Here is a 26,851-nt window from a genome sequence, read left to right as displayed (position 1 = left end):
GAAAAAAATATTTACCCAAATTACAAGTTATTGTAAAGTTGAAAAGTTGAGTGGGACCATTGGAAAACAGAGGAGACAGAGTGGGAAAGAAATTTCTAGGACATCTGTGGGTAATCTTCCATTTCAATCTTGTGTTCAACAAGCAAATAGCCGTCCCTTCTCCAGTATCTGGATGCTGTTATCCTCTCTGCCTCTTACTGACTCCATTCATACCTAGGCAAGATCACTAGCATCATGTTCTTCCTGTGCTTCCTGGAGAGTAAAAAGGACTCTTGCCAGGTAAATTTCCTTGGACTCAATCAGCAGCAAGCTCAGTCTTACACTTTTACATTTTATTTCTCCTTTTCTCAAACACTTGGGACTGTAAAAATGTTTGTGGAACCAGGCATAGTGGCACATACTTGTAATTCCAGTACTTGGAAGGCTGAGACAGGAGATCACACAGTTTAAAAGCCAGCCTCAGCTACTTACTGAGGCTCTCAGCAACTTAGTGAGAGCCCATTTCCAAATGAAATATAAAAAATAGGTCTGGGAGTGTAGCCTATAGGTTGAAAGGCCCCGGGTTCCATCCCCAGTACCACCTATACAGAAAAAAAAGTTTGTTGCACTGATTTTGAGAGGTGGGCAATAAGTGTGACATATATTGGAAGTTTTTCTTTGTGAAACACATGGACACCTTTCTTAGGAGATACATAGTGCAATGGAAGCCTTGTGAAAGAAGCGAGGTAGTGGGACAGAATTAAATCTCTCCAGTTCTTGCATTTGCTTGGACATGTAGGGCTAGTAAGAAAAGAAGAGGAGCTATAAGGAAGTAGGAAGAATAGTAAGAATATAGGAAGGAGATACAGGTTTGTATTTTTAGGGGAAAGTAGATATTCCATGGAGGACCTGCAGGCTCTGATGTGGTCCCTCAGTCCTGAGAAATAACTTGGATCCTACTCTCCAATTTTGCCATAAGCAGAATTCTGATTGTCTTTTGCTTTCTTCCTCAAGGTTTCTCTGGTGGTCCTTTGATTTTTCAACAGAAAACTTCAAGGCATTGTCTCCTGGGGCTATGACTGTGCTCTGAAAAACAATCCTGGTGTCTACACCAGGTCCACAAATACTTAAAATTAATTAAGTAAAATCACTGCCAACTTAACACCTTTACTTCTTCATGATCCACCCTTTCTTTGCCCATTTTACTCCTCCTTCTATGCCTGAAGGTGATATCTAAATAAAAACATTTTGTTCTGTATCACATCTGGTCAAATATGGTCATTGCTTGGTAATGAATAACTGTTCCCTAAAACTTGCTGGTAAGTCAGAAGATGTATGGAAGCATTTTACAGAGAAATATTGAAAGCTTAATTACTCATAAACCAATGTAAACTTACTGATCATCTATTATTTGGAAAACTCTGCATGTTATATTCAGGAGATAATGATAAATAAATTTACTGTTGACCCCACAATTTTTACAAATAATTACTAAGTATGTGATTTACATCTCAGTGACATTTTCTGGTATGATTTGACCACAATATATATACATTTAGTCATTATTTTAGTCAGCATTTAACAAATGTGACAAAAAATACCTGACAAGCTCAACTGAAGTGGAAACTTATTTATGTCACAATTTGGTGGTGGCAAAGGGCTCATTTGTTTTCACTTCTTCCCAGGCATAAACCACAGAAGCACCATCAAGGCAGCAAAAAGCAGGGGTGAACAGGTGGGCAGCAGGAGGAAAATATCAGTGTCCAAGGCCACATCCTGAGAGACTCACCTCCTCCAGTCAAGTCCAACATTAAACCTTGCTACACTCAGGCTGTACTAACACAGTGAGTTTGGAGGACATTCAAACCAAAGCCAGAACATTAACACTTTGTCAACATAGACCCTTTGTTAATCAGTTAATAGATTACACTAAAGTACAGAGTTAAAACCAATTGTCAAAAGTCATTTGAAACACTTCATTGTGAAGTTACAAAGAGTTCTAGGCAAATCTTACTCTCAGTGCACTGCTGTTTCAGGGACAGATGTACTTGCTTCTTTTTTTCCCACCTGTTTATCTGAAAATAGCAAAGGGAAATTTCTAGATATATATTTTATTTTTGTAAATCATACTTTTCCTTTATTGATCAGGGATTCACCCACCTATGTTTTCCAGTTCTCCACAATCTTCTCATTTTACAATGAGAATGTTATTCCCCTAACAGGCATGGCTTGCAGAGAGAATTTGTGCCCCAGTCCTATCATCATTCTCTTCAAAACCCAGACTAGACTAGGTAGTACTTAAAACTACAAGCAAAAGAAAGGACAAATGCAGACAAGTTTACAGAAAACACATGTACTAGCCTGATCTCTGCTACTCAGTTCTATATGAGATGGCATCCCAAATACTCTTCTTTAATTCCACATAAGCTCTCCCCTCAAACATTCATCATCCTATGGTTCACCAAGAGAAGCATTCAGAGTCAAAGTTCTTACACAGGATTCCCAAGGATATCTGGTATGGGATAAAGACACACCAGTCTCTAAGAAGGGACACATTAGATTCAATAAAACTGGTCCAAATGGGCAAACACCAGCCTCGGAAACAAGATTAAAAAGGCACCTTAGCATTTTAGGTCAAGATGGGATAAAAGAAACATCATGGACAGTGACATTCTTTTTCATGGTACAGAGAATGTACATCCCAGCCAATGCACTGGTAGGCCACATGTGTGGGGAAAACAGGCTTTCTGGTTTGCATGTGGATGCTTTGCCTCTGATAACAGTGTCTTCATGTGCCCAACAAGGCCAATAAAGGTTCTTTTCACTTCCTATAAATACACTGATGCTTTCATGAGGGATCCATTTTGTGAACATTGTCTCAAACTATCTCCCAGAGGCCCTACCGTGGAGTGCCATCTTGTCAGAGGTTATGGTTCTGACAAAGAAACTTCAGAAAGATAGGAACATGTAGTCCATTATTGGTATCTTAAAAGGGGAGAGTTTAGCAATAATAATGCCCTTAATAAATTTTTTAACCCTGGATGACATATTTGAAGAGAGAAGCTATGAGGTTTATTTTTGTTTGTTTATTCATCCATCTATTTTTGTGGTGTTCTTTTTGTCTCAGGGGCCTGCTATCCTTGTGCTACATACCCAGCATTTTGTTTTGAAGCACAGGTTCTCTGAGTTGCCTAATCTTCCCTCTATGTTGCAATCTGCCTGCCTCATTGCTGAGAGGAAAATCAAAGTTCCCAAAGAGGTTTATAGGACACATAAAATAAGAAACAATAACTGCTCCAAAAAACACCAAGTGCCAACAGGCTGAACCAGCAACACCTCCGACCCTCTAGCTTCTATTCCAAGCAGTGCCTCCTTTCCTTCATGGTGTCCAACCTGCTGGCTGGAGAGGGAGAGGTATCCTGTGACTATGCGTTCAGTTCCAGGCCTGTCCCCACTCAGAGGGGGATTCTATATGAAATGCTGCAGAAGTTTTGTAATCATCGACATCAACATTCTTAGTTGGCTTCAATGACTAGTGTCCCAAGAAGCAATTCTTTTGGTGTACCTGCAAGGGAACAGACTTCTATAGATATTGATAACTTCCCTTAGCCCCAGGGTTTATAAGAGAAAGTCATTTTCCTGCAACTGATGTATATCAGGACTTTGTGGTCCAGATTTGTTCTCTCCTTTTTCTTGACTCAGATAGCTGACTGGGAATAAGAAGTAGTAACTTAAGCTCTTTTTTCATTAGGGATGAGCAGATGTATTATGCCGTTTGAGTTAACATGGCCTTATCACCAAGCCAAGGAGGGCAGGAAAATTCCCTTGCATGCAAGGGCTTAAGTATTTAGCCATGACCTTTTCAGTTTTATTTACTTAGTTCTCACTAGATTACTTTTATGTTTGTGTATTGCTGAACTAATTTATTTAACTCCTCTCTGTTTGAGTAATTTCAGTTCTTCTTTAAACATCTCAGAACTCTGCCCTCAAACAAAGAGTTCAGGATTTTTATGTTCATCTCCACCACCCACGTACACTTAACTCACCCTACTGCATCTGGTAAGGAAAGGATCAGAGACCTGAAAAGAGGAGTTACCTCAGAGAGGCAACTTCAGGTCAGGGCCCAGCCAAGTGACAAAGGGCAGACACATCAGTTTCTCTTGTTGATATTCAGTGGCCATTCTTCAATACATCCTCTTGTCACTTTGTCACTTTGTCAGTTTTGTGAAAAGACTACCTCTTCATAATTGGTGCATTTCTATTAAGATATAGTTTTATGTACTTTTTTTTTTTCTAAGGCTATCAGAGCCTTAGAAATTTATCCTGGTAAATAGGCACTTAAGTGCAATAATGTGTAAACATAAACATCATACTTAGAAGGCATTCACCCCCAGAGTTATCCATCTCATATGGTCTATTCAAATGGACAATTGCAAACTTAAGGGTAGGAGGTCTTTGAGGATTTTTTGGTTCAGCAATTTAAAGCTGTCACCCTGCTTCTAATTTATTTCTGGTTTTGCCCACTGCTTTAATGAGAGTGAGCCTTAGCCTCAAGATCAATTCCTGTGATCACAAATGGCTATCAGATTTACATTCTTCCTGCATATACATCTAAGGAAAGGAATAAAGTTTTTTTTAGACTTTATTGGCCTAATATGAGTATGCATCATAGTAAAATTCAAAGTGATACATTTGTAGGCACACAAAACACCTGTTGGTATGTTAACCTTCTAACCTCATCCCTGTAAGTCCCCTTTAACTCCCCCTACATGCTTATAAGTTTATTAGAGATACCTTCATATATAGACATGATATTATTTGGACTGTTCCTTTCCTAAAGCTACCTTTTATCCTTAGCCTGTCATAATGGTGCACAACTGTAATCCTAGTACTTTTGAGGCTCAGATAGGAGTATCACAGGTTTGAAACAAGCCTCAGGAAATAAAAAGGCACTCATCAACCTAATTTTAAAATAAGGCTGTGGGTGTATCTCAGAGATAGAACACCCTCAGGTTCTATTCCTAGTACAAAAAAAAAAATTTAATTTCTACATTTCCCTTCCCTCATACCATCCCTGGTTCCATTCCACTATTCTGTTCTTACTCATTATCATAAAGTTTCTTACCTTTATTATTTTATTTCTAGATTCCAGATACAAGAGAAAACATGACCCCTAACTTCATGACACTGGCTGATTTTACTTAGTATAATAATATCTGTTTCCATCCATTTTCCTACAAATTCTTTTCTTTAGGGCAGAGTGAAATTATGTTCTCTGTAAATACCACAGTTTCTTTATCCATTAATATGTTGAAAACTACCTAGGTTGGTTCTGTAATTTGTAAGAAACGCCATCTTTGGTGGCTAGAACATTCCTGTAATCCCAATACTTGGAAGGCTGAGACAGGAAGATTGCAGGTTCAAGGCCTCCAAAAGGTAATTCAGCAAGATCTTTCTTCAAGATAAAAAATAAAATAGGGTTGAAGATGTACCTCAGAGGATAACAGCCCTTGTTCAATTCCCAGTATCAAAAATATGAAAAAATGGCTAGAAATGGTTTCAGAAAGTTTTTAGGAAAGTTTCTTCTCTAGAAGTTAAAAAAAAGGGAACCTTATGGGTATATTATTAAATAAAAACAATGAACACATACCCCAAATCAATATTTAAATGAAATTACTTGATTCTTTTTCAGTTAAGTTCTGTAGCTCAGGATCAGAATGAATGGTGTCCTTTTGATTCATAATAAGCATGACTTTCCTGGTACAGTAAATCCTTGCTAAGCACATGAAGGACTTTCTAGAACTCCGCAAAAACCTCCAAATATACTGACATTCAATTATTTCCTATAGAATGGAATCATATTCGCATATTTCCTGTGTATACCCTTTGCAAACTTTCACTCATCTTTAATTTCCTGATGGTACCTTGTATAATGGAAACGCTATACGAAGAAATTTTCTCCTATTCTGTATAGGGAATAATGACAAGATATCTGTACATGATCAGGATAAAGACTATGTCCATGATCTATATTTCACTGAATCAGAAGATGTATATCCCACAAACTCAAAATGCCAATTCGTTATATTGAGAGAGGATTATCTTAATATGGCATAGTCTTCAATGAAGAAATATGTGTTCTGTTATTTCTTCATTGAAGAAATAATATTCTATTCTATTCATTTTTCTCATCTTCCTGATCAAATCTGTCTTGTTGGCCTGTGATAGTCCTGGTTCTGTTTTATGCACTAAGGATAGAGCCCTGAGGCAAACAGTGCCAAGCCTGGCTTTCTGACATATACATTCTGACTGTTAAACACACAACAGATCAACAGAATATGATATTGGTTGGGGAAAATACTGTGAGGGAAAAGAGATGGAATAAACAGATCAAAGACTAGGAAGAAAAGATTTAGTTCTAAGGTAAAATTTAAAAAATATTAAGGGCTTGCCAAATATATAGTCTATTTATTCAATACTACATATTGCAGAATTAACACTCAGAAGAATTGTAGGGGATCTTAAACTAAGTAATATTCAGTAAGATTAGGAATTCAAGGTATCTTTGTAGAAAATAGAAGGAAAAAAAGAGATAATTCGCTATTTGGAGAAATGGCATAAGGACAAGGATTTTTTTTCAAATGCTTTGTCTAATTATAGTAAGAGAAACTCACTTATCTCTTGCTACTGGAAACTTGAAACATAGTCAGCTGTGAACTTCAGATTTATAAGCTATCATAGATATGTAAATTAAACATAACTACTTAAAAGCTTATCAACCTATGTAAATATATGTGTATATTTATTTGATAGGATATATCAGTTGGGTAGAATGTATGTTATTTCAACTGAATACATACCATAATCTGTGACTAAACAAGAAACCTCAATATATGCTCAAGATCAGTTTATTTGCTTTAAAAGGTAGGAATTTGATAAGAGCTAAAGTGATGTGTGCATGTATGCCTCTAACATTGTGTACTGCATTAAGATAGATGACTACAATGCACTAATAAAAAATAAAAATAACAAATAAATACAATCCTCTCTTCAATTGAATTATTATTTTAATTCATATTATTAAGATAATAACATGCCAGTCTATATTTTTATAGAAAATTATCCTTTTATAGAAAATAACTAGAAATTATATGTTTTACTTGCTGAGCAAATTGACATATACTATAAATCCAGAATTTGGGAGGCTGAAGCAGAAGGATTGCAAGTCCAAGGCCACTGTGAAGTAACTTAGCAAGACCCTGTTTTAAAATAGAAATAAAAAGTCTTAGGGTTGTAGCTGTCAGGTAAATGACCCCTGAGTTCAATCCCTAGTACCACTCAACAAATCTTCTGTTTAGAATTATTTTAACATTAATTTAACATTGAATTTACATTCAATGATTTTAAAGGATATGAATGCAAAAGTCTCCAGCCTTATAGACACTCATTGTTCTCAATAAGTCAGTCTTATATTAATTTCTACACATTGTCTATGATTTACGGAACTCAGTAGAGAACCATAATTTTCATTGGTTACTTAATTTTGCCATATTTTCACAAGGTCCAGTTCCTACAATATAAGGTAACTCATCTCTCTCATTAACTGCATTCATTTTACACTGTGATCCAAAAATGTCTTCAACAACACAAAACAATAGTTAATATTTAGCTTCTAATATTACATTTTATGCAATGTATACATGTGTGTATATATACATACATATGATTTGCATATTAAATTAGTGACTTATTAGATCATTGACTTATGACACTTTTTAGTCCCTATTTTTAAGAATAAAAGAGCTGGGTGTGGTGGCACATGCTTGCAATCCCAGCATTTGGAAGGCTGAGACAGGAGGTTCATGGTTCATAGACAGCCTCGGCTACTTAGTGAGGCTCTTTACAATTCAGTGAGACCCTGTTTAAAATAAAGAATAAAAAAATAGGTCTGGGGGTGTAGTTCAGAGGTATAAGGCCCCGGGGTTCTATCCCCAAGACTTCAAAAAACAAACAAACAAAAAGAATAGAATGTGTTGAATATGGACAGCATCTGGCCCCAAATGTCAAGAGTGTCAAGATTATGAAATTCTGACTTTGACTAAATTATATTTATTCCAGCAAAAATTCAAGTGCAAATAAAAAATCAGAAATTATCTCAACTATGATAATTGGTCTAAGCAGATTATATCATCTGGCTTCTGGCAGGTGAGATGAGATTTACTGTTTATTAGGAACTCTATTCTACTGTAGCTTGCTTCTACAGATTCATCACTCTGGGTTCTTGGTCCCCTATTATGTAAGATAATTGCTTCCAAAAAAATCTATTTATTAAATAAGCAGCATTAGTTCAGTTTGACCCTGAATTGATAGAGCTCACACTGTATCTCGTGTTATGTTTTAGATCACAGTGGAAGACATTCACCATGCATGAGCTGCTTGAGTTTGAATGCTGGGTTTCTCACTTACCAGCTAGGAAGCTACATGAGAAGTGTTTGACTTCTGTATGTCTTCTGCTCTTCAAACTTACTGAAATGGTGAACAGTACAGAACTGTATTTACAGTGACGTTGGGGAAAACTGAACCAATGGATGTATGGACAACCCTTTCATGATTCTTGAGGCATAGGAAACTCTCAAGTTGCACTTGTATTACCATCTGCTCACAATTCTGCATGGCCTTCATGAGAAACCCCATTCTGAAGCCCAGTTTCCTCTGATGAAATCCTAACTCTAACAGGAGCTTTTTTTTTATTGTCACCAAGTCCCATCAGCAAAGTGGTGATGATGAAGGCTTGATTATGAGGATTACTAACTTATCATAGACAGGACTAAAAATAAGCTAGTTCTCTCAGTATGCATAGGAATTCACTGCAACAATTGTTGGATCTCTGAAACTGCAGGTAGTGACAAAATTTTGCTAAACAAACACATAGGTGATACTTTTAGTATCATAAACTTTTAGTTTATGAGCTAAGTACATAAATAGATAAAAATAAATAAAAATAAAGCAAGTATACTAATATAATGTAGCAAACGTTATTTTTAAATTTTTGAATTACTTCTTTCTAGAAATTTGTTTAAAATTCTTGGGTCCTGGTTAAATGTGGGTAACTAAATCCAAGAAATAAAAAACAGACACAAGGTGAGTCTACTTATTCCCTTAAAGAGAATAAGTACCAGAAAAATGTCAGTTTTACTGTACTTTTTAATCTATTTTAATTTCCAGTAAAAATAATATTTTTTCTTTTCTCAGGAGAACATGTTTTTCCTACTACTAATAAAATGATAACCTGTATGTGCAAGATAAAAACTACCATAGAACAACAATATACATTTATGCCAGAGCCAATGGTAAACAACAAAGGTGCATAGTCCAAGTTATTTCTTAGGACAAAAGTATGCATGTGAAAAATCCAGGTACCTGGGATATTTGTATGGCAATGAAAAACCCTGGATATTTTTTCCTGTGACCTTAATCCAACCTCTTTCTATCAACCCACTTTCTACCAAGTGGGATTGTGACTTCCATTCCCATAATCTTCTGGAAAAAAGAAAAGTATCAATGTTTTTTTTGTTGTTGTTGTTCTGTTTTGTTTTGTTTTTCGTTTTTTTGAAGGTCTGGGGATGGAACCCAGGGGCATTTGACCTCTGAGTTACACCCCCTGCACTATTTTTTATTCTTTATTTTGAAACCAGGTTTCACTGAGTTGCAGAGGGCCTCACTAAGTAGCTGAGGCTGTCCGCGAACAGTGATCCTCCAGGTCTCAGCCTCCCAAATGCTGGGATTACAAGCGTGCATGACCATGCCTGGCTCAATGTTTAAATCTAGTGGTAAATAATCTTCCACGATCCAGAGAATCAAATTCTAAGCCTATATTTGTGAGTTTCCAATGAAATCACTTTTATGGCACTTTTGGCCATATGTATCAATAATAATCCTAAAGGTATGAATACATAGGGATGAAAAGCCTTCATTTACTTCCCACTCCAGACTCAGTGAGAAATCATGAAGTCCTTCATTTTCCTTGCCTTCCTGGGAACTGCTGGTGAGTCTTTTTAATAAACAAATCAGCAAGTTTCTATCTTTTTCTAAGGTGAATATTGGCTCTGTAATCAGATAGCTGAAAATGTTAAAACAATAGGGTCTAAAATTAGATGTAATTGAGATGATTCAAAATGGTGATGGATACAGCATATCTCAGCAGCTGAAACAAATTAAGTTCAGCTAATGAGAAGGCAGTGTCTTAATAAACAAGATGAATATAGCTTACAACCCAAAACAGATCCAGGGACTATGGCAGGAGGAATCCAGTAACTCTGAACTGAGAGACCAACTGCAAAAAAGCCCAAGCATGCAACAGTAATGCTGCAGACGTGGACAGCCACCAGCGCCATCATGGGATGCCAGCCCAAATCATGAGTCCCAGCACGCCAGCCCCAAGAAAATCAGAAGAAAAAAAAAAAAAAAAACCCAAGAGTTTGAAAGCAGCCATAGATCTCCAACATCTTAAGCTCAAGTGCACCCAAAGCACCTGAGCAACATCATTTGCTTAACAGATGCAGTAGTGCAAGGAGACCTTCAGAGACCCAGAACTGAATATGATAACCATGTGCACACAGAGAAGCAGCAGGATCCAGAGTAGCAGCCAGCTTTCCAGAGCCCCTGACTGGGCTGCCAACTTTATCATCTACATTACCTGACTCCTGTACCCATCACCTCAGCTACTCCAACAACACCCAGCCCTCCCAGCCCTCACTACTAGAAAAAGTACTGCCTACCTGCTGACACTTCTAAATTCCTACTACTAAGACTGAATTAAACATAATACCCACAAACCATGGGACGACATTAGAACAACAGGCCTGAGATCCTTGAAAATACAAGAACCAGGAACAGTGAAGAGACAATGAAAATCATGAATACTGACTGACAAGAAATGCAAGAAGGGGAATTCTGAATCCTGATCTATGATATGATGAAAGGCTTTAAAACAAATCTACAAAAAATCAAAGAGGAAATAGAAACCCTAAGAAAGAATCAGAAAGAGGTCTGAAATTTAAAACCAAAAACACAGTCAACAGCATACAGAAGTCATTACAGCAACAAAACCTAAACATCCAACAACTATGGGACAATATGAAATGTCCTAACTTATGGATAAAAGGCATTGAAGAAGATATTTTAAGCTAAAAGACATCAGGAGAGACAAAAAAAGGGCACTTCCTTTTGTTAAAAGGAACAATCCACCAAAAAGATATAATGATAGTAAATGTTTATGCCCCAAACGTAGGTACTACCACATTTGTAAAACAAACCCTCCTGGACATCAGATAGCAAATAGACCCAAATACAATAATTTTGGGAGACTTCAACACACCTCTCACAACACTGGATCAATCTTCAAGGCAAAAGATAAGTAAAGACAATTTAGAACTAAAGAAAAGAATAAACCAAATGGACCTAATAGACAAATACAGAATATTTAAACCAGAAAACACAGAATACTCATTCTTCTCAGCAGCCTATGGAATCTTCTCCAAAATAGATCACATCCTGATCCATAAAGCAAGCACCAGCAAATTTAAAAAGATGTAATGTAATTCCATGCATCTTTTCAGACCATAATGGAATGAAAGTAAAAATCAATAAGAAATTCAAAAGAAACTATTTAAATACATGGTAATTGAATGATACACTATTGAATGATGAATGGGTAAGATCAGAAATTAGGGGAGAAATAAAGAAATTTCTGGAAATAAATGAAAATAGAGAAACAACTTACCAAATCTATGGGGTACTTTGAAGGCAGTATTAAGAGGAAAGTTTATAGCATTGAGTACCCACATAAGAAGGACAGAGAATTGCCAAGTAAGCAATTCTGTTATCAATGAAAAGCTCAGGCCTGCTGGGGTCCAGCCCTAGCAAGAGTCGGGATTCATATGTTGGTGAGAGAAGAGTCGAGGTCATGAGAGAGATGCTGGCACATACCAGCTGCAGTCTATTCTGTTAATTCAGAACTTACAACAATTCTTATACTTTTTTTTCATGCAGAACAGAAAAAAACATATTCACATAAACAGGAAGGTTCAAAAGAAAAGATTCTTTAACAGACTTCAGGACAATGTGCCAGACATTTAATGAATCATAGGAAGTAATCTTTGTCTTATATCACAAGGTCAGCTTGAACCTAATCCTATATGTTGGCTCAAACTAAGGTCAGTTTGAACTTAATCTTTTGGCCAAGACTTTGTCCTTGGGAAAAATTCTTTGTTGACTCAATCTCTCACAAGCCATTGCACACCTGTTTTAGTTAATAATGCTTATACATAAAATTCCAATTACACATATTGATCCAAATAATCTTAAAATAATTTTTGAAGGAGATTCTATTCATACCTCATGGGGGGCTTAGGCTCTTTCAGGCCCCCTGACCAAACTTTGGCTCAAGGTCAGCATGAGATGCTCTAGCACAGGCCCAGATGGGTTTCCAGCTGAATTCTACAAAACCTTCAGTGAAGAGCAAATACCAACACTTCACAACTTGTTCCAGGAAATTGAAAGAGATGGAATTCTCCCAAATTCCTTCTATGAGGCCAGTATCACATTAATACCCGAAACAAATAAAGATACCTCAAGAAAAAAAAATTACAGACCAATATACTTAATGAGCATATAGGTGAAAATTCTAAATAAAATACTAGCTATACACATTCAAAACCATATCAAGAGAATTATACACCATGAACAAGTTAGTTTCATCCCAGAAAAGCAAGGCTGGTTCAACATACACAAATCAATACATGTTAGTCACCACAAAAATAGAACTAAATACAAAAACCACATGATCATATTAATAGATGCTGTAAAACCATTTGACAAAATCCAACACCCATTTATGTTAAATACACTGCAGAAAATTGGAACAGAAGGAACATATTTCAACATCATTATGGCAATATACAACAAACCCAAAGCCAACATCATATTGAATAGGGAAAAACTGCAAGAAGTTTCTCTAAAATCAGGAACAAGACAAGGATGCCCACTGTCACAACTTCTTTTCAATATAGTCCTTGAGACTCTTGCCGCAGCAATAAGACAAGAGAAGGAAATCAAAGGAATTCAAATAGGAAGAGAGGAATTTAGACTAACCTTATTTTCAGATGACATGATCCTTTATAAAGAAGACCCAAAGTACTCAACCAAAAGATTTCTGGAGCTGATTAATTCAACAAAGTTTCAGGATACAAAATCAACCTAAAGAAATCAGTGGCTTTTCTTTATGCCAACAATGAATCCACAATGAAAGAAATAAAGAAAACAATTCCATTCACTATAACCTCAAAACCAATAAAATAGCTAGGAATAAACCTAACCAAAGACATTAAAGTTCTCTACAAAGAAAACTATAAAACATTAAAGAAAGAAGTTGAAGATGACCTTGGAAGATGAAAAGATCTCCCATTCTCTTGGATAGGCAAAATAAAAATCAAAATGGCCATTCTGCCAAAAGTGATCTACAGATTCAATGCAATTCCCATTAAAATACCAACAACATTCTTCATAGACCTATAAAACTCAATCATGAATTTTATATGGAGAAATGAAAGACTCAGAATAGACAAAGCAATTCTTAGCAGTAAGAATCATGCAGGAGGCATCACAATCTCAGAATTCAAATTATACTATAGATAAATAGTAGTAAAAACAGCATGGTATTGGCACAACAACAGGCACACTAACCAGTGGAACAGAACAGAAGATACAGAAACAAACCCACACATATACAGTCAATTAATCTTTGACAAAGGGGCCAAACTCATACACTGAAGCAAAGATAGCCTTTTCAACAAATGGTGTTGGGAGAACTTGCTAGCCATTTGTAGAAAAATGTAGCTAAATTCTTACTTTTCACCATCCTCAGGAATCCACTCGAGATGGATCAAAGGCTTAGAAATTAGACCAGAGACTGTGAAGTTATTAGAGGAGGGCATAGGCTCAACACTCCAACATATAGGCACAGGAAGTAACTTTCTCAACAAGATCTCCAAAACTAAGGAAATTAAAGCAAGAATTAACAAGTGGGATGGCATCAAACTTAAATGTTTCTTCTCATCAAATGAAACCATCAGGAACCTAAAGTGGAAACCTATGGAATGGGAGAAGATTTTTACCAGCCACCATTCTGACAGAGGGCTAATATCCAGAATATATAAAGCACTCAAAAGACTCTATACTATCAAAACAAACAACACAATCAAGAAATGGGCAACTGAACAGAATAAACACTTTACAAAAGAAGAGATACAAAGATACAAACAGCCAATAGATACATGAAAAGATGTTCTATGTCGTTAGCCATCAGGAAGATGCAAATCAAAACTACACTGAGATTCCATCTAACAACAATCAGAGTGGCAAGCATAAAGAAATCAAATAACAACAAATGCTGCCGAGGATGTGGGGAAAGAGGAACTCTTATACACTGTTGGTGGGAGTGTCAACTAGTTCATTTGCTATGGAGACCGGTGTGGAGATTACTTAGAAAACTGGGAATAAATTCATCATATGATTCAGCTATACCACTACTGGGTATAATTCCAAAGGGGTTGAAACCAGAGAATGAATGCATATGTTACTCTAACATATGCATACCCATGTTCATAGAAGCACAATTCGTAATAGCCAAAATATGGAACAAATCTAGGTCTCCATCAACAGATGAATGGATTGCAAAATTATGGGAAATACACACAATGGAATTCTATTCGGCTATAAAGAACAAAACCATGGCATTCTCAAGAAGATTGAAAGATCTGGAGACCATTATGTTAAGTGAGATCATCCAAGCACAGAAAGAGAAGGGACATATACTTTCTTTAATATGCCCAAACTAGGGAGCATTGGGGATACCAGAAGGACTCCAGATAATGGAGGGGAAATCTCAGCAAAGCTAGAATGGAAGGATAGGAGAGGAAGAAGGCTGAGGTTGATTAATGGAGGAGCTACATCCGAATATGAGTAAAAGTATGAATATAGCATGGTTAACCTGGACACTCATTGTTAGGACGGGCAGAAGAGAAAGTGGGGGGAGAGGGCACCAAGCATAGTTTAAATGTATACCATTATGCCTGGCATGGTGGCGCATGCTTGTAATCCCCGCTCTTGGGAGGCTGAGACAGATGGATCGTGCAAGTTCAAAGCCAGCCTCAGCTACTTAGTGAGGCTCTCAGCAAATTAGTGAGACCCTGTTTCCAAATAAAATATAAATGGGTCTGGGAGTATAGCCTGGAAGTACAAAGCCTCTGGGTTCCACCCCCAGTACCAGCAAAAAAAAAAAAAAATGTATACCATTTCAATAAAATGATGGGAAAAAGAAATATAAATAAGTAAATAATTAAATTAACATTAAGGAGTTATTTAACAAATGAATAAATTATTTCTAGAATTTTCTAGTTAGCATTTTAGGCACTGAATGACTGAAACTACAGCTAAGGAGGGATCACTATATCCTGGATATAAATAAATGTACACTCTTATTTTTTACTTTTCTGTATATTTTTATTGATTGTAAGATCAAATAAGAAAAATGTTCATTTTCTCAGGAAAGTAAATTTTTCCTACTAATAATGAAATCTCAACCTGAATATACAAAATCAGAACTATCATAAGGCAAAGCACATGCTTGTGCAAGAGACCAAGGCTGCCAGGTTCAGTACAGTCCTTAGGACAAAAGTTCACATTTTCCCCAGCCTCATATTCTGTGTGCATATATGTCACTATCACTACAAGCTACAATATTATATGAGACTATAATGCACCAAAGATATGCATATTAGACCAGAGACCTTGAGGCTCCTTGAAGTTCCAACACTGTAACACATAGGCACAAGTAAAAATTTTCCCAACAAAACCCCAAATTCACAAGAAAGTAAAAGGTGGATCAATATGTGCGATTGCATTAAGCTTAAGAGCTTCTGTACAGCAAAATAAACTATCAAGAACCTCAACCAAAAGCTTACAGAATGGGTAAAGATTTTTGCCACCTACTCCTCCAATAGAGGACTGATATCTGGAATATACAGAGAACTCAAGAAACTCAACCCTAAGAAAACAAACAATCCAATCAAAAAATGGGCAAATGAATTAACTAGACACTTCACAAAAGAATAAATTCAAATGGCCAATAAATGCAGGAAAAAATTCTTAACATCATTAGCAATCAATCAGGGAGTTATGAATCAAAGCTACCCTGAGATTTCACCTAACTCCAACTACAATGGCAATCATTCAAAACACAAATAACAATAAATGCTGGTGAGGATGTGGAGAAGTGGGAACTCTAATACATTGTTGGTGGGATTGCAAATTAGTGCAACCACTTTGAGAAAACAGTATGTCAGATCCTCAGAAGAATGGGAACAAACTTACCATATGATCTAGCAATGCCACTTCCACCCAAAAGAATGGAAACCAAACTACTAAAATAATGCATACATATCTATGTTCATAGCTGCACAATTCACAATAGACAAACTATGGAACCAGCCAAGATGTCCATTGATAAATGAGTGGATTACAAAATTATGGGATATGTACACAATGAAATTTTACTCAGTCATAAAGAAAAACAAAATTGTGTCATTTACAGTGAAATGGATGGAACTGGAAAAAAATTATACTAAGTTAATTGGATGCTTTCCATGATATGCAAAAGCTAGAGAGAAAATGGGTCATAGGAAGAACTCTAGAAGAAGAAGGAGATACTATACATGAGCAAATAAGGTGAACTAAGTGAGGAGGGTGGGAGGAGGGAAGAGGGGAATTCTCTAATATAAATGATGTATATTAACAAGCATATAAAAGTCAATCAGTAAGCCAAACATGAGAAGAAGGGAGGGGGATTAAATGGAGCAAAAATTGGATAAGGGCTAATTGGATGATGTGTGCATGTATCCTATACCATCTCGTACTCCACTAAGATGTATGACTACAATGCACCAATAAAAATTTTTAAAAAAGGAAAATGAAAGATGAAGAAAGTTCACATTTGAGCCAAGCATGTACCTAGGCTTTTTGGCTGGAAACACAAAAACCTGGAGCTCTGACCTATGACCTTATTTAAACATTTTCTTATTATGAAAAACATTTTGCAGCAGGTGAATCTGTGGTTTTCCTTCTCACAACCTTCTGGAACATGGAAAAATATTGATATTTAAATCTAATGATTAATCTTTTATGTGTCAAAGAACTGAATCTAAATTTAGATTTGTGAGTTCCCAGTGCACTTGTTGCTCATGGGTGTCAATGACAAATGTGGAGGTATAAATACCTGTGGGTGAAGAGCCTTCATCCTATTCCCAGTCCATATTGAGTACAACCATGAAGATCTTCATCTTCCTTGCATTCCTGGGAACTGCTGGTGAGTCTTTCTAATGACTGAATCATAAAGTGTCTATCCTGCATGTAATTTTGTGCAAAACAAGAAATGTCAAATCTAGGTTATGTACTCAAGAAGCCTTAAAAATGTTGAAACAACAGGGTCTGGTATATAGGTTCAGAAATAATTAAATCTACTTGTCTGAGGAATGACATGGTACCTGGGAGTGGGTTGAGAGTAGAAGACTTACAAAAGCAGAATTTACATTAAACTTTAAGATATATTCAATGAAAAAGAAGAGGAGAAAAGGTTATCAGACAGGAAAGAAGTGTTTGAGACCTCTAAAAATGGAATTAATAATTGAAATTATTCTGCATTCTTGGAAAAGGCTGTCAATGTCAAATCATGAATCTCATGAGTACTTTGTGGCTGTTTTTTAACCAAGATAATAAAATGCATAGACCTATTATTTTTTAAGGGTTAAAAACTTTAGGCTTGTTTCTGATATAATTTCCCAAGGAAGTCTCTCTGCTATAAGTCATATGTTATTCAGTCTACAGAAACTAGAGAAAGGACTATGACTATTATGAAACTAGTAATATTAATACTACTAAAACTTACCACTACATTTTCCCAAATTAAGCAGTAATAAACTGAATCTCTTTGTCTACATGCCTGGAGCCTGTTTTTCTAAATTTATTTGTAGTCAATAGAAATATAACAATTCTATAATAGAATCACAGAGATTTAGAGATGGAGAAATTTTTGACAAATCACGGGGCTACACTCCAGAATGTTGAATATATTTATAAAAGTTGAAAAATAGAGCTAAGCAGAGGTGTTAGGTAGAGAAAACTTACACTTCTGTAAAATGACTTGATAGAAATTTTAAGCTAGAACTAAGGGAAAATTTGAGAAAATGAAAGTATAAATTTCCTATTTTCTTCCATGCCAGAATAATGTCAGATCGCTCCTAAAACTTTCTTTTTTTACTACCAGATGGAGACAGCAACACAAACAGTACACTTACCACTGCAAAGACACCGTAAAGATTACTGCAAACTTTTTACCTATTTGCATTGATGAAGAACAGACACTTTTGTTTTACTTGTAGTCAAACTTTTTATCATGTTAAGAGTCTTTTATGTATTGGGAGTGGTGGCCCATGGCTGTAGTCCCAGTACATGGAAGGCTGAGATAGGAGGATCTCAGGCTTGTGGCAAGCCTCAGCAATTTAGTGAGGCTCTTCACAACTTAGTGAGCTTCTGAGTGTAGCTCAGAAATAGAACAACCCTGGGTTCAGTTCCTACTAACACAAAAAGAAAATAAGTTCCTGATACTTGTGAGTTTTTCAGTGGTATGTTTGTGTGTAAGATATATAGGTAAGCAAAGAACTTATTTACCACATTTAAAGCACAAAAAATATTTTGGAGGTAGTTAATAGTATTAGAAAAAGGGTGTGTGAAATATGAGATTGAAACAGTATTCTAATGATCTTTTAATCATATTTAAACTAAAACACTACTTATTGGTTATGAGAGACAAGAAAAAATTTTAATGTTTGGTGAGTCTATAAAATCCTCATCGTTGAACAGAAATCATAAAGTGGATCTTTAACAGAGTTTCCAAATTCTCCTGCTAGTGGCTCTCCCCATTAATGATGATGATGACAAGATTGTCGGGGGCTACACCTGTGGGAAGAATTCCCTTCCCTACCAGGTGTCTCTGAATTCTGGTTCCCACTTTTGTGGTGGTTCCCTCATCAGTAACCAGTGGGTCGTGTCTGCAGCTCACTGCTACAAGTCGTAAGTAAACACTATTCACATTTTTCTGTCCCAGTGTCATTTTACCCTCAAGCTCTACCAGGCACAATTAAGGTAAACTAGGGTTATGTTTTATGGATAAAGTATTCAGATCCTAAGAGCCTGATTATTTCTTCAATAATTGTAGGATGAATGGAGGAACTTTTATGTGGAACAGGCTTCTTTCGATTTCCTGATGACACTACAGTTGTGGAGGAAACACCCGGGTTTTTAGAGGATCTGTAGAACTAAAGAACATGAATCAGTACATAGTCCTAATTATTATCACTTAATGAGAAAAAATAATGTAAGGCAGCAAGAAAATACATCCTGTAATAAATTCTTCAGTAGCCAAGACAAAATAAAAATAGGCCATAATTCACTTATAACCTTTGGTATTCTTCTATTTTGGACTCTAGCTACATCACTTTTAGATATTCAATGGTTCCAAGAAGAAGAGAAATGTCAGGAGCCACCATCCTTTTTGCATCTTCAACTGTTTTCATGGAGTCCTATGATGCCCATCCTTGTATCTCACTGTTCTAACAAGATGTCATATAGTCAGAATCTATTAGCAGTGACACTTGCCTAAAAAATTCTCTAATGTACACCTGAGTGGTAGTGATAATGCATCAGGCTACCTTAAGTGCACAATTATCTGTGTGACTTAATATTTTAAAAGAATGGAACTTGTTTGATCACTGAAGGTGGGAGTGGTTAAGGGATAGGGAAATAGCTAAAGTTGGACAGTCAGGAAACTTTTATTCTTTTCATCCAGCAAAATCCGGGTACATCTGGGAGAACACAATATTAACACCGTTGAGGGTACTGAGCAATACATTGATGCAGCCAAGATCATCCGCCACCCAAACTACAATAAGGCCAACTATAATAATGACATCATGCTGATTAAACTCAAAACACCAGCCTCCATCAACTCTAGAGTGGCTACCATCTCTCTGCCAAAATCCTGTCCATCGGCTGGGACCCAATGCCTGGTGTCTGGTTGGGGCAACACTGTGAGCAGTGGAAGTAAGTTTCCCCTGAAACACTGATGCCAAGTCTGAGAATCCTAGACATGAAAGACATATTGAGGATCTATGAGCCTAAATTTTCTATCAGGGAAAAGTTTCCTGAGGACAGTTTTGGGTATATTCACTCTTGGAATATGCTAACTTAACTAGAAACATTTTTTTCCTGAAAAACACAAAAATACAAAAAAGACATAAAATTGTCAGGGTGTTTACCAGAAATGTGTTAAGTAATGCACAGAAATCTAGAAACAGAGGAAGTAAAAAAAAACTGAGTCTAAAAGTGTTTGTACTGTCCCAGGTATATAACTGCTTTATAAAAACATCCTTACTTGAGAAAGATCACTACTGTGATATAAGAAACTAATGTTGACTAGAATTTCTTGGAAAACCTTCTAGAACAAAATTCACCCAAATTATAAGTCATTAGAAAATTGAAAAAATAGTGTTGGACCGTTGGGAAACAGAAGGGATAGAGGGGGAAATAAATTTCCAGGATTGTTGAGGGTAATCTTCCATTTTACTCTTGCATTCAACAGACAAGTTCCCTTCCCTTCTGCAATGCCTGGACGCTCCTGTCCTCTCTGACTCTTCTTGCAGCAGTTCCTACCCAGGCAAGATCACTAGCAACATGTTCTGCCTGGGATACCTGGAGGGTGGAAAGGACTCTTGCCAGGTGAGTTTCTTTGTACTCCATAAGCAGCAAGCTCAGTCCCAGGCTTCTTTATCCTATTTCTCCTTTTCTGAAACTCTTGGGGCTGTTAAACTGTGGCACTGATTCTAAGAGTTGAGCAATAGTTGTGATATAAATTGAATGTTTTTTATCTGTGATATTAATGGTTAGTTTTCAGGTGGAACCATGAACAGACATAGAATGTATGTTTCACCCTCAGGAACCAATCTGAGAAAGTAGATTGTGGAATAAAGGCCTTATGAAAGAGGCAGAGCTCGTGGAGGAGAATTAAATCTCTCTAGTCACTGCATTTATTTGGGCATGTAGGGCTAAGAGGTTAAGAGGAGGAAAGAGGAGGAACTATAAAAACTGAGGAAGAACAGTAGGAATATATAAAGGAGATTGAAGACTGAATTTCCATGGAAAAGGAAGGAGTTCAGTGGAGGACCAGCAGGCTCTGATGTCTCTCAGTCATGGGGAAGAACTTGGATTCCATTGTCCCATCTTGTCATAAGCAGGACTCTGATTGCCATTTGCTTCTTCTTCAGGGTGACTCTGGTGGCCCTGTGGTCTGCAATGGTGAGCTCCAAGGTGTTGTCTCCTGGGGCTATGGCTGTGCTCTGAAAAATAATCCTGGTGTTTACACCAAGGTCTGCAACTACGTAAGCTGGATTAAGCAAACCATGGCTGCCAACTAAACACCTTTACTTCTTCATAATCAACTCCCTGGTAGTCAACTTCACCTTCTTTCTATGCCTGAAATCAGTATCTAAATAAAAAAATATATATTTTGTTCTGAATCACAGCTGTTCAATGTTGTCCTTGCTTGGTGATGAGGGACTATTTCCTAAAACTTTGCTGCCAAGTAAGAAGGTAAACAGAAAACTTAACTATATCATTGAAAGACATTGACAGATTATTTGCTCATCCATACAACCTAATCAACATGAACTTACTGATAACCTACTTAAAGGCTGACTCTGAGTGTAACATTTAGGACAGAAGGGTAAATAAATTTACTCTTGCCACCACATTTTAGTGAGAAATTAGCAAGTACTTGTTTTATATATCAGATACATTTGGTGATACATGTTTGGTCATTGCTCTAGTCAGCATTTTCATAGCTGTGCCCAAAATAGCAATCGCAACTTAAAGGGAAATTTAATAAATAAGTTAAAATTCAGGAGTTGCAGAGAGTTCAGTGTGTGTTCAGTTAGTTCCCAGGTAGAAACTGCAGTGGCAGGCTTCAGGTCATGGCTATAGGAAGCAAAGAGAGGATGAGGAGGAGGTGGGGGACAAATTCAGTTCCAAAATCCCTGCCCCCAGTGACTCACTTCTCCTAGTCATGCACAGCTCTGAACCTTGTTGTACTGGAGACACTTGTCAAAGTTTGTGGTTTTGATGTAGAAACATTAGGGAGACAGAAATATATAGTTCATAATCAGAAGAGGAGAGTATAGGAAGATTTGTTCACTCACTATCCATTTAAACCTTTTAAACTATGCATTACATATTTCAGTAGATAAGCTCTAAGATATAAATATTTTTGCTTATTATTTATTTTTCTGGCATTATTTACTAAACCCAGGGGCCTTCCATCAATGCCTCATCCTCCAAAGTAGCTAGATAAGACATCTCCAGCTGAGTTTGCTAGGGTAATGGGGGTAAGCTGCTGGCAGCTTATGAGATTTATTTGGAAAAGCTTAAGGAACAGGTTACAAATGTTCCAAGAAGCACTAAGTGGCAACTGGCTGAACCAGCAGCACCTCTGACCCTTAAGTTGCTTTGCCAAGCAGCCTCCTCTGCTTCATGGTGTTCAGCCTGCTTGCTGGATGAATGGCATGTATCCTGTGACTCTGCCTTTTTCCCCACATCTGTTATCACTCAGAGAGGGGCTTTAAATGATACCCTGCAGAGACAGTGCCATCACTAGCACTAGCTTTCTTAGTTGGCTACTATGACCAGTATCCTAAAAAGCAACTCTCCTGAAGTACCTTCAAGAAAGTAGCCTTCTACAAACAAGAATAATGTGTCCTATTTCCAGGGTCATAAGAGAAGCCACAATCTCAGATGGCCAACTCTTTATATATAAAGAGAATTTAATAATTCATTTATTTATTAGATTCATTTATCTAATCTCTTATGCATCAAATATTTCTTGTGGACCTTTGTAATAATATTCCTTGTTCTGTTTTATATAATGCACAGTTCTGTGAAGCAAACAATGCAAACTCTAGCCTACTGGTGTATATTCTGAATGTTAAACACACAACAAATCAACAAATCATGGTGCTGATCAGGGTAAATGCTTAAATGCAAAACACTGTGTATAAAGAGATGGAAGGCCGGGCGTGGTGGCACACACTTGTAATCCCAGTATTTGGGAGGCTGAAACTGGAGGATCACAGTTCAGAGACAGCCCCAGCTACTTAGTGAGGCCCTTTGCAACTCAGTGAGACCCTGTTTAAAAATAAAGAATAAAAAATTGGGCAGGTGTTTAGCTTGGAGGTCGAATGCCCCTGGGTTCCACCCCCAGACCCAAGGGGAAAAAAGAAAAAGAAAAAGAGAGAGAGAGAGATGTAAGATTGAGAAGCAAAGACTTACTTTTTTAGTAAAATCACAGGTAAAATATTGAAGATCTATCAAATGTTTATTCTGCATTTTAAAATACAAAAAGTCAGAAGACTCAGAGAGATCACTGATATACATATTCATATGTATGTGTATATATATATACAAATACACACACTTATACATATGCAAAATACTAATTCTTGTTTCAATAAAACTCAAAAATACTTGAAATCTTGAAATTTTTATAAAAAATAAAAGAAAAAGGAAAGGGGTAACAATTGGATTTAGAGAATTAAATAGAGAGGATTATTTATACCTGTTTTGTCTAATTATACTAACATGAATTCATTTGTCTCTTGCTGCTGGAAATTTGGAAAAGACAACTGATCTATGAAATTTCAACCCACCTAAGCTTTAGAATTAAGTGTTACCTGTTCACCTTATTTGCTCATTTATAGAGGGGATGGGAAGGGGGAAGAGGGAAATTCTCTAATGCACATGATGTACATTAACAAATATATCAATGTCAACCACTAAGCCAAACATGGGAAGGAAGATGGGAAAGGGAATGGGGTGGGAACTGGTAAGGGATAATTGGGTAATGTGCGCATAAATGCCTCCATCTTGTACCCCAGTAAGATGTATGGCTACAATGCACCAATAAACATTTTTTAAAAAGAATTAAGTGTCACCTTGAATACAAGTACCATATCTGAGAACACGGTAGGTGAAAGATATTCTAAGGGAAAATTAGCCAAATTTTCACTTGAAGCAAAGTTTCCAGAAGATACCAGGTGGGTTTTCTTATACTCCTCCTTCTCCCACCAGCTCATTCTCACTCTAATGCACCAATTTCTATTTTCCCAACATGTATAAATTTAAAACTGTGGGACAAATACTGACAGGTGAGAAATATAGTATTTTGATGATTTTTTTTTCTGTGTGATGTTGTTTATTATTAGGGGTAAAAATATATAGAGAGGCAGCTGTGTAGTCACTATACCAAACTACCTTTCTGAGGAAATACTTGTAATATGAAACACATTTGAAAGAAGCATAATTATAAAAACAGCCTAAAATTTCTCCAGTCCTCATCTTTCCTTGGTCCTATGGATTAACTATGGAAAGGTGGAGGGAAGTAAGAAGGGAAAACTAACTTGAAATACAGAGAGGATATTGAAGTTCCTATCTTTTGGTTAGGGAATATATTTCATGGAGGATCAGCAGCCTCTAATGACAGCCAGATCACAGAGGAATAGCATGGATCACATCCTCCATACTCCATCCTAATAGAAAAACAATCTGGTTGTCCTTTGTCTCTTTCTCAGGGGGACTCTGGTACCCCTGTGGTCTGCAAGGGAGATCTCTGGGGCATTATCTCCTGGGGATATGGTTGTGCTCTAACAGGCAGAACAGGTATCTACACCAAGATCTGAAACTAACTGGGCTGGATTCAAAAGACTATTGCTGCCAACTAAAGAAATTCTGCTCTTCAAATTTTAGTCTTAATAGTGATCCTTGCCTCTATTTTAAGCCTGAGCTCAGTACCTAAATCAAACCATATTCTTTTGCATCATATTTGTCTAAGAATGGTCCTTGCTGAGTTTATTGTCTCTTGAAATTTCCTACTAAGTAAGAAGGAGGGCTAGATTTGAAATTATGCATCCACAAATAATTGAAAGATTAAGTATTCATTCACCCTCATCAATATAAATTATTGGTCACCTAATGCATGGCAGAACATATGTGCTACAGTGAGAATATAACGATGAAGAAGGTCAATGTTACCATAACATCTTTTAATTAATTAAGTAAGTAATTATTGTGCACTGGTAATTGCATCCTGGGGCATTCTACTTCTGAGCTACACTCCAGCTCTATTTTGTTTTTTACTTTGAAACAGGGTCTCACTAAGTTTCTGAGGGTCTTGCAAAGTTACTGAGATGCTCCTGTCTCTGCTTCCCAAGTACTGTGTATTGAGGTTTGCACCAGCATACCAGGATAACCATACCATACTACTGCAGCATAATTACTAGATACCTTATTAATACATGGTACAATTTTGTAATTGTTGGCCCCACTTAACATTTTGCCATGCATTACTTTTGATACATTTCCTAATTTTAATTTACAATAGATAATACCATTCAAGTACAGAATGTTGAAATCACTTAAACAAACTCATTGAAGCCCTACTTAGAAAAGTTAAGTGGAATCCCAAACTGTCCATATCTCCAGTGCTTTGCTGCTTCTAAGACACTTGCTTTCTCTTCCTCTTTGCTTCAATCCATCTGAAACTCTGTGAGTCTAGAGAAGTAAAGTTCTAGGTTCAAAATAATTAGAAGGACATTTTGCTAAGTGTGATTAGCCAGTCACAAAAAAATAAGAAATCAGATGCTCTCCCTAATATGTGGAATCTAGGGAGAAAATGGGTCATAGGAGGAACTCTAGAAGGAGATACTGTAGATGAGCAAATAAGGTGAACTAAGTGAGGGGATGGGAGGAGGAAGAGGGAAATTCTCTAGTGCACATGATGTACTTTAACAAACATATCAAAGTCAATCACTAACCCAAACATCAGAAGGAGGGTAGGGGTTGGAATGCGGTGGGAATTTGGTAAGGGCTAATTGGGTGATATGTGCATGTATGTCTCCAACATCTTGTATCCCACTAAGATGTATGACTACAATGCACCACTAAAAGATTTTTAAAAATTAAATTGCAATTTTTTTGCATCCCATACATGGATTCCTAAGTAGCTGTGCTATGAAATGCTAATTGGTCCACACTGGTAACACTGGCCACCAACCCTGAAAAACATACCTTTCCATGACAAGTCACAATACGAAACCATTTTGAGAATTATATCATCCTTAAATTGGACAATGCTCCTTTCCAAGTTGCTGCAGGCAAACAAGGGTTGGTGCTCAAAAAATAGACTCTTATTAAGTTGGATGGATTTGGCTAGACCTTAGAACAAATAGCAAATGTGCCATACATACTTCCTTATAGCCGGCAGAATCTACAATTAAAATCCTGGGAGGAAATGTCTCCTTTTATAAATCCTGAGATGCAGGACAACCGAATCCTTTTATGACTGTTGTAGCAGTAGGTGCTCGTTATGACGGATTTTCTAGTGTCTTCCCATGTTTGCAGCTTTCTTTTTCTAGTGTTCCAGTTTTATATATTTTTTCCAGTTAACTGGATCCTCTTTTAATACCTCTTAGCTTCCTTTTCACCTTCTTTCCCACTCACTGCCCTTCATCTTTCTCTTTCATATTCTGTCTCACTTTCCTACCCATTTTTTAACTTTTTTTATGTTTTCTTTATTTTTATGTCTCCTAATTCAATTTGTTATACCATCATTAAGGTTTAATATTTTAAGCCTATTCTATATTATCTATTACCCATT

The 26,851-nt window shown here is 36.7% G+C and overlaps 1 protein-coding gene across 3 annotated transcripts in view; it reads left to right on the top strand.

Moving 5' to 3' along the window:
- Positions 1-9,984: 9,984 nt before the first annotated feature.
- Positions 9,985-26,851, top strand: part of LOC308266567 (cationic trypsin-3-like) — a gene marked incomplete at both ends in the record, with an annotated part of 32,186 nt that continues 15,319 nt past the window's right edge. Inside the window, 5 exons of one of the 3 annotated variants that reach the window (XM_080700842.1) lie at positions 9,985-10,024; positions 19,002-19,164; positions 19,940-20,193; positions 20,732-20,868; positions 21,414-21,563. In XM_080700842.1, coding sequence (XP_080556968.1) covers positions 9,985-10,024; positions 19,002-19,164; positions 19,940-20,193; positions 20,732-20,868; positions 21,414-21,563 — 744 coding nt within the window. Of the gene's footprint in view, positions 10,025-17,361; positions 17,402-19,001; positions 19,165-19,939; positions 20,194-20,731; positions 20,869-21,413; positions 21,564-26,851 lie in introns of those variants that run through there. The other 2 variants (XM_080700841.1, XM_080700844.1) reach the window with 2 other exon arrangements.

The sequence above is a fragment of the Muscardinus avellanarius genome, assembly GCF_963383645.1.
Source record: "Muscardinus avellanarius genome assembly, chromosome: 9".
Lineage (NCBI taxonomy): Eukaryota > Metazoa > Chordata > Mammalia > Rodentia > Gliridae > Muscardinus > Muscardinus avellanarius.
Note: the sequence above shows the minus strand (reverse complement) of the source record. Positions and strands in the feature narration are given on the sequence as shown.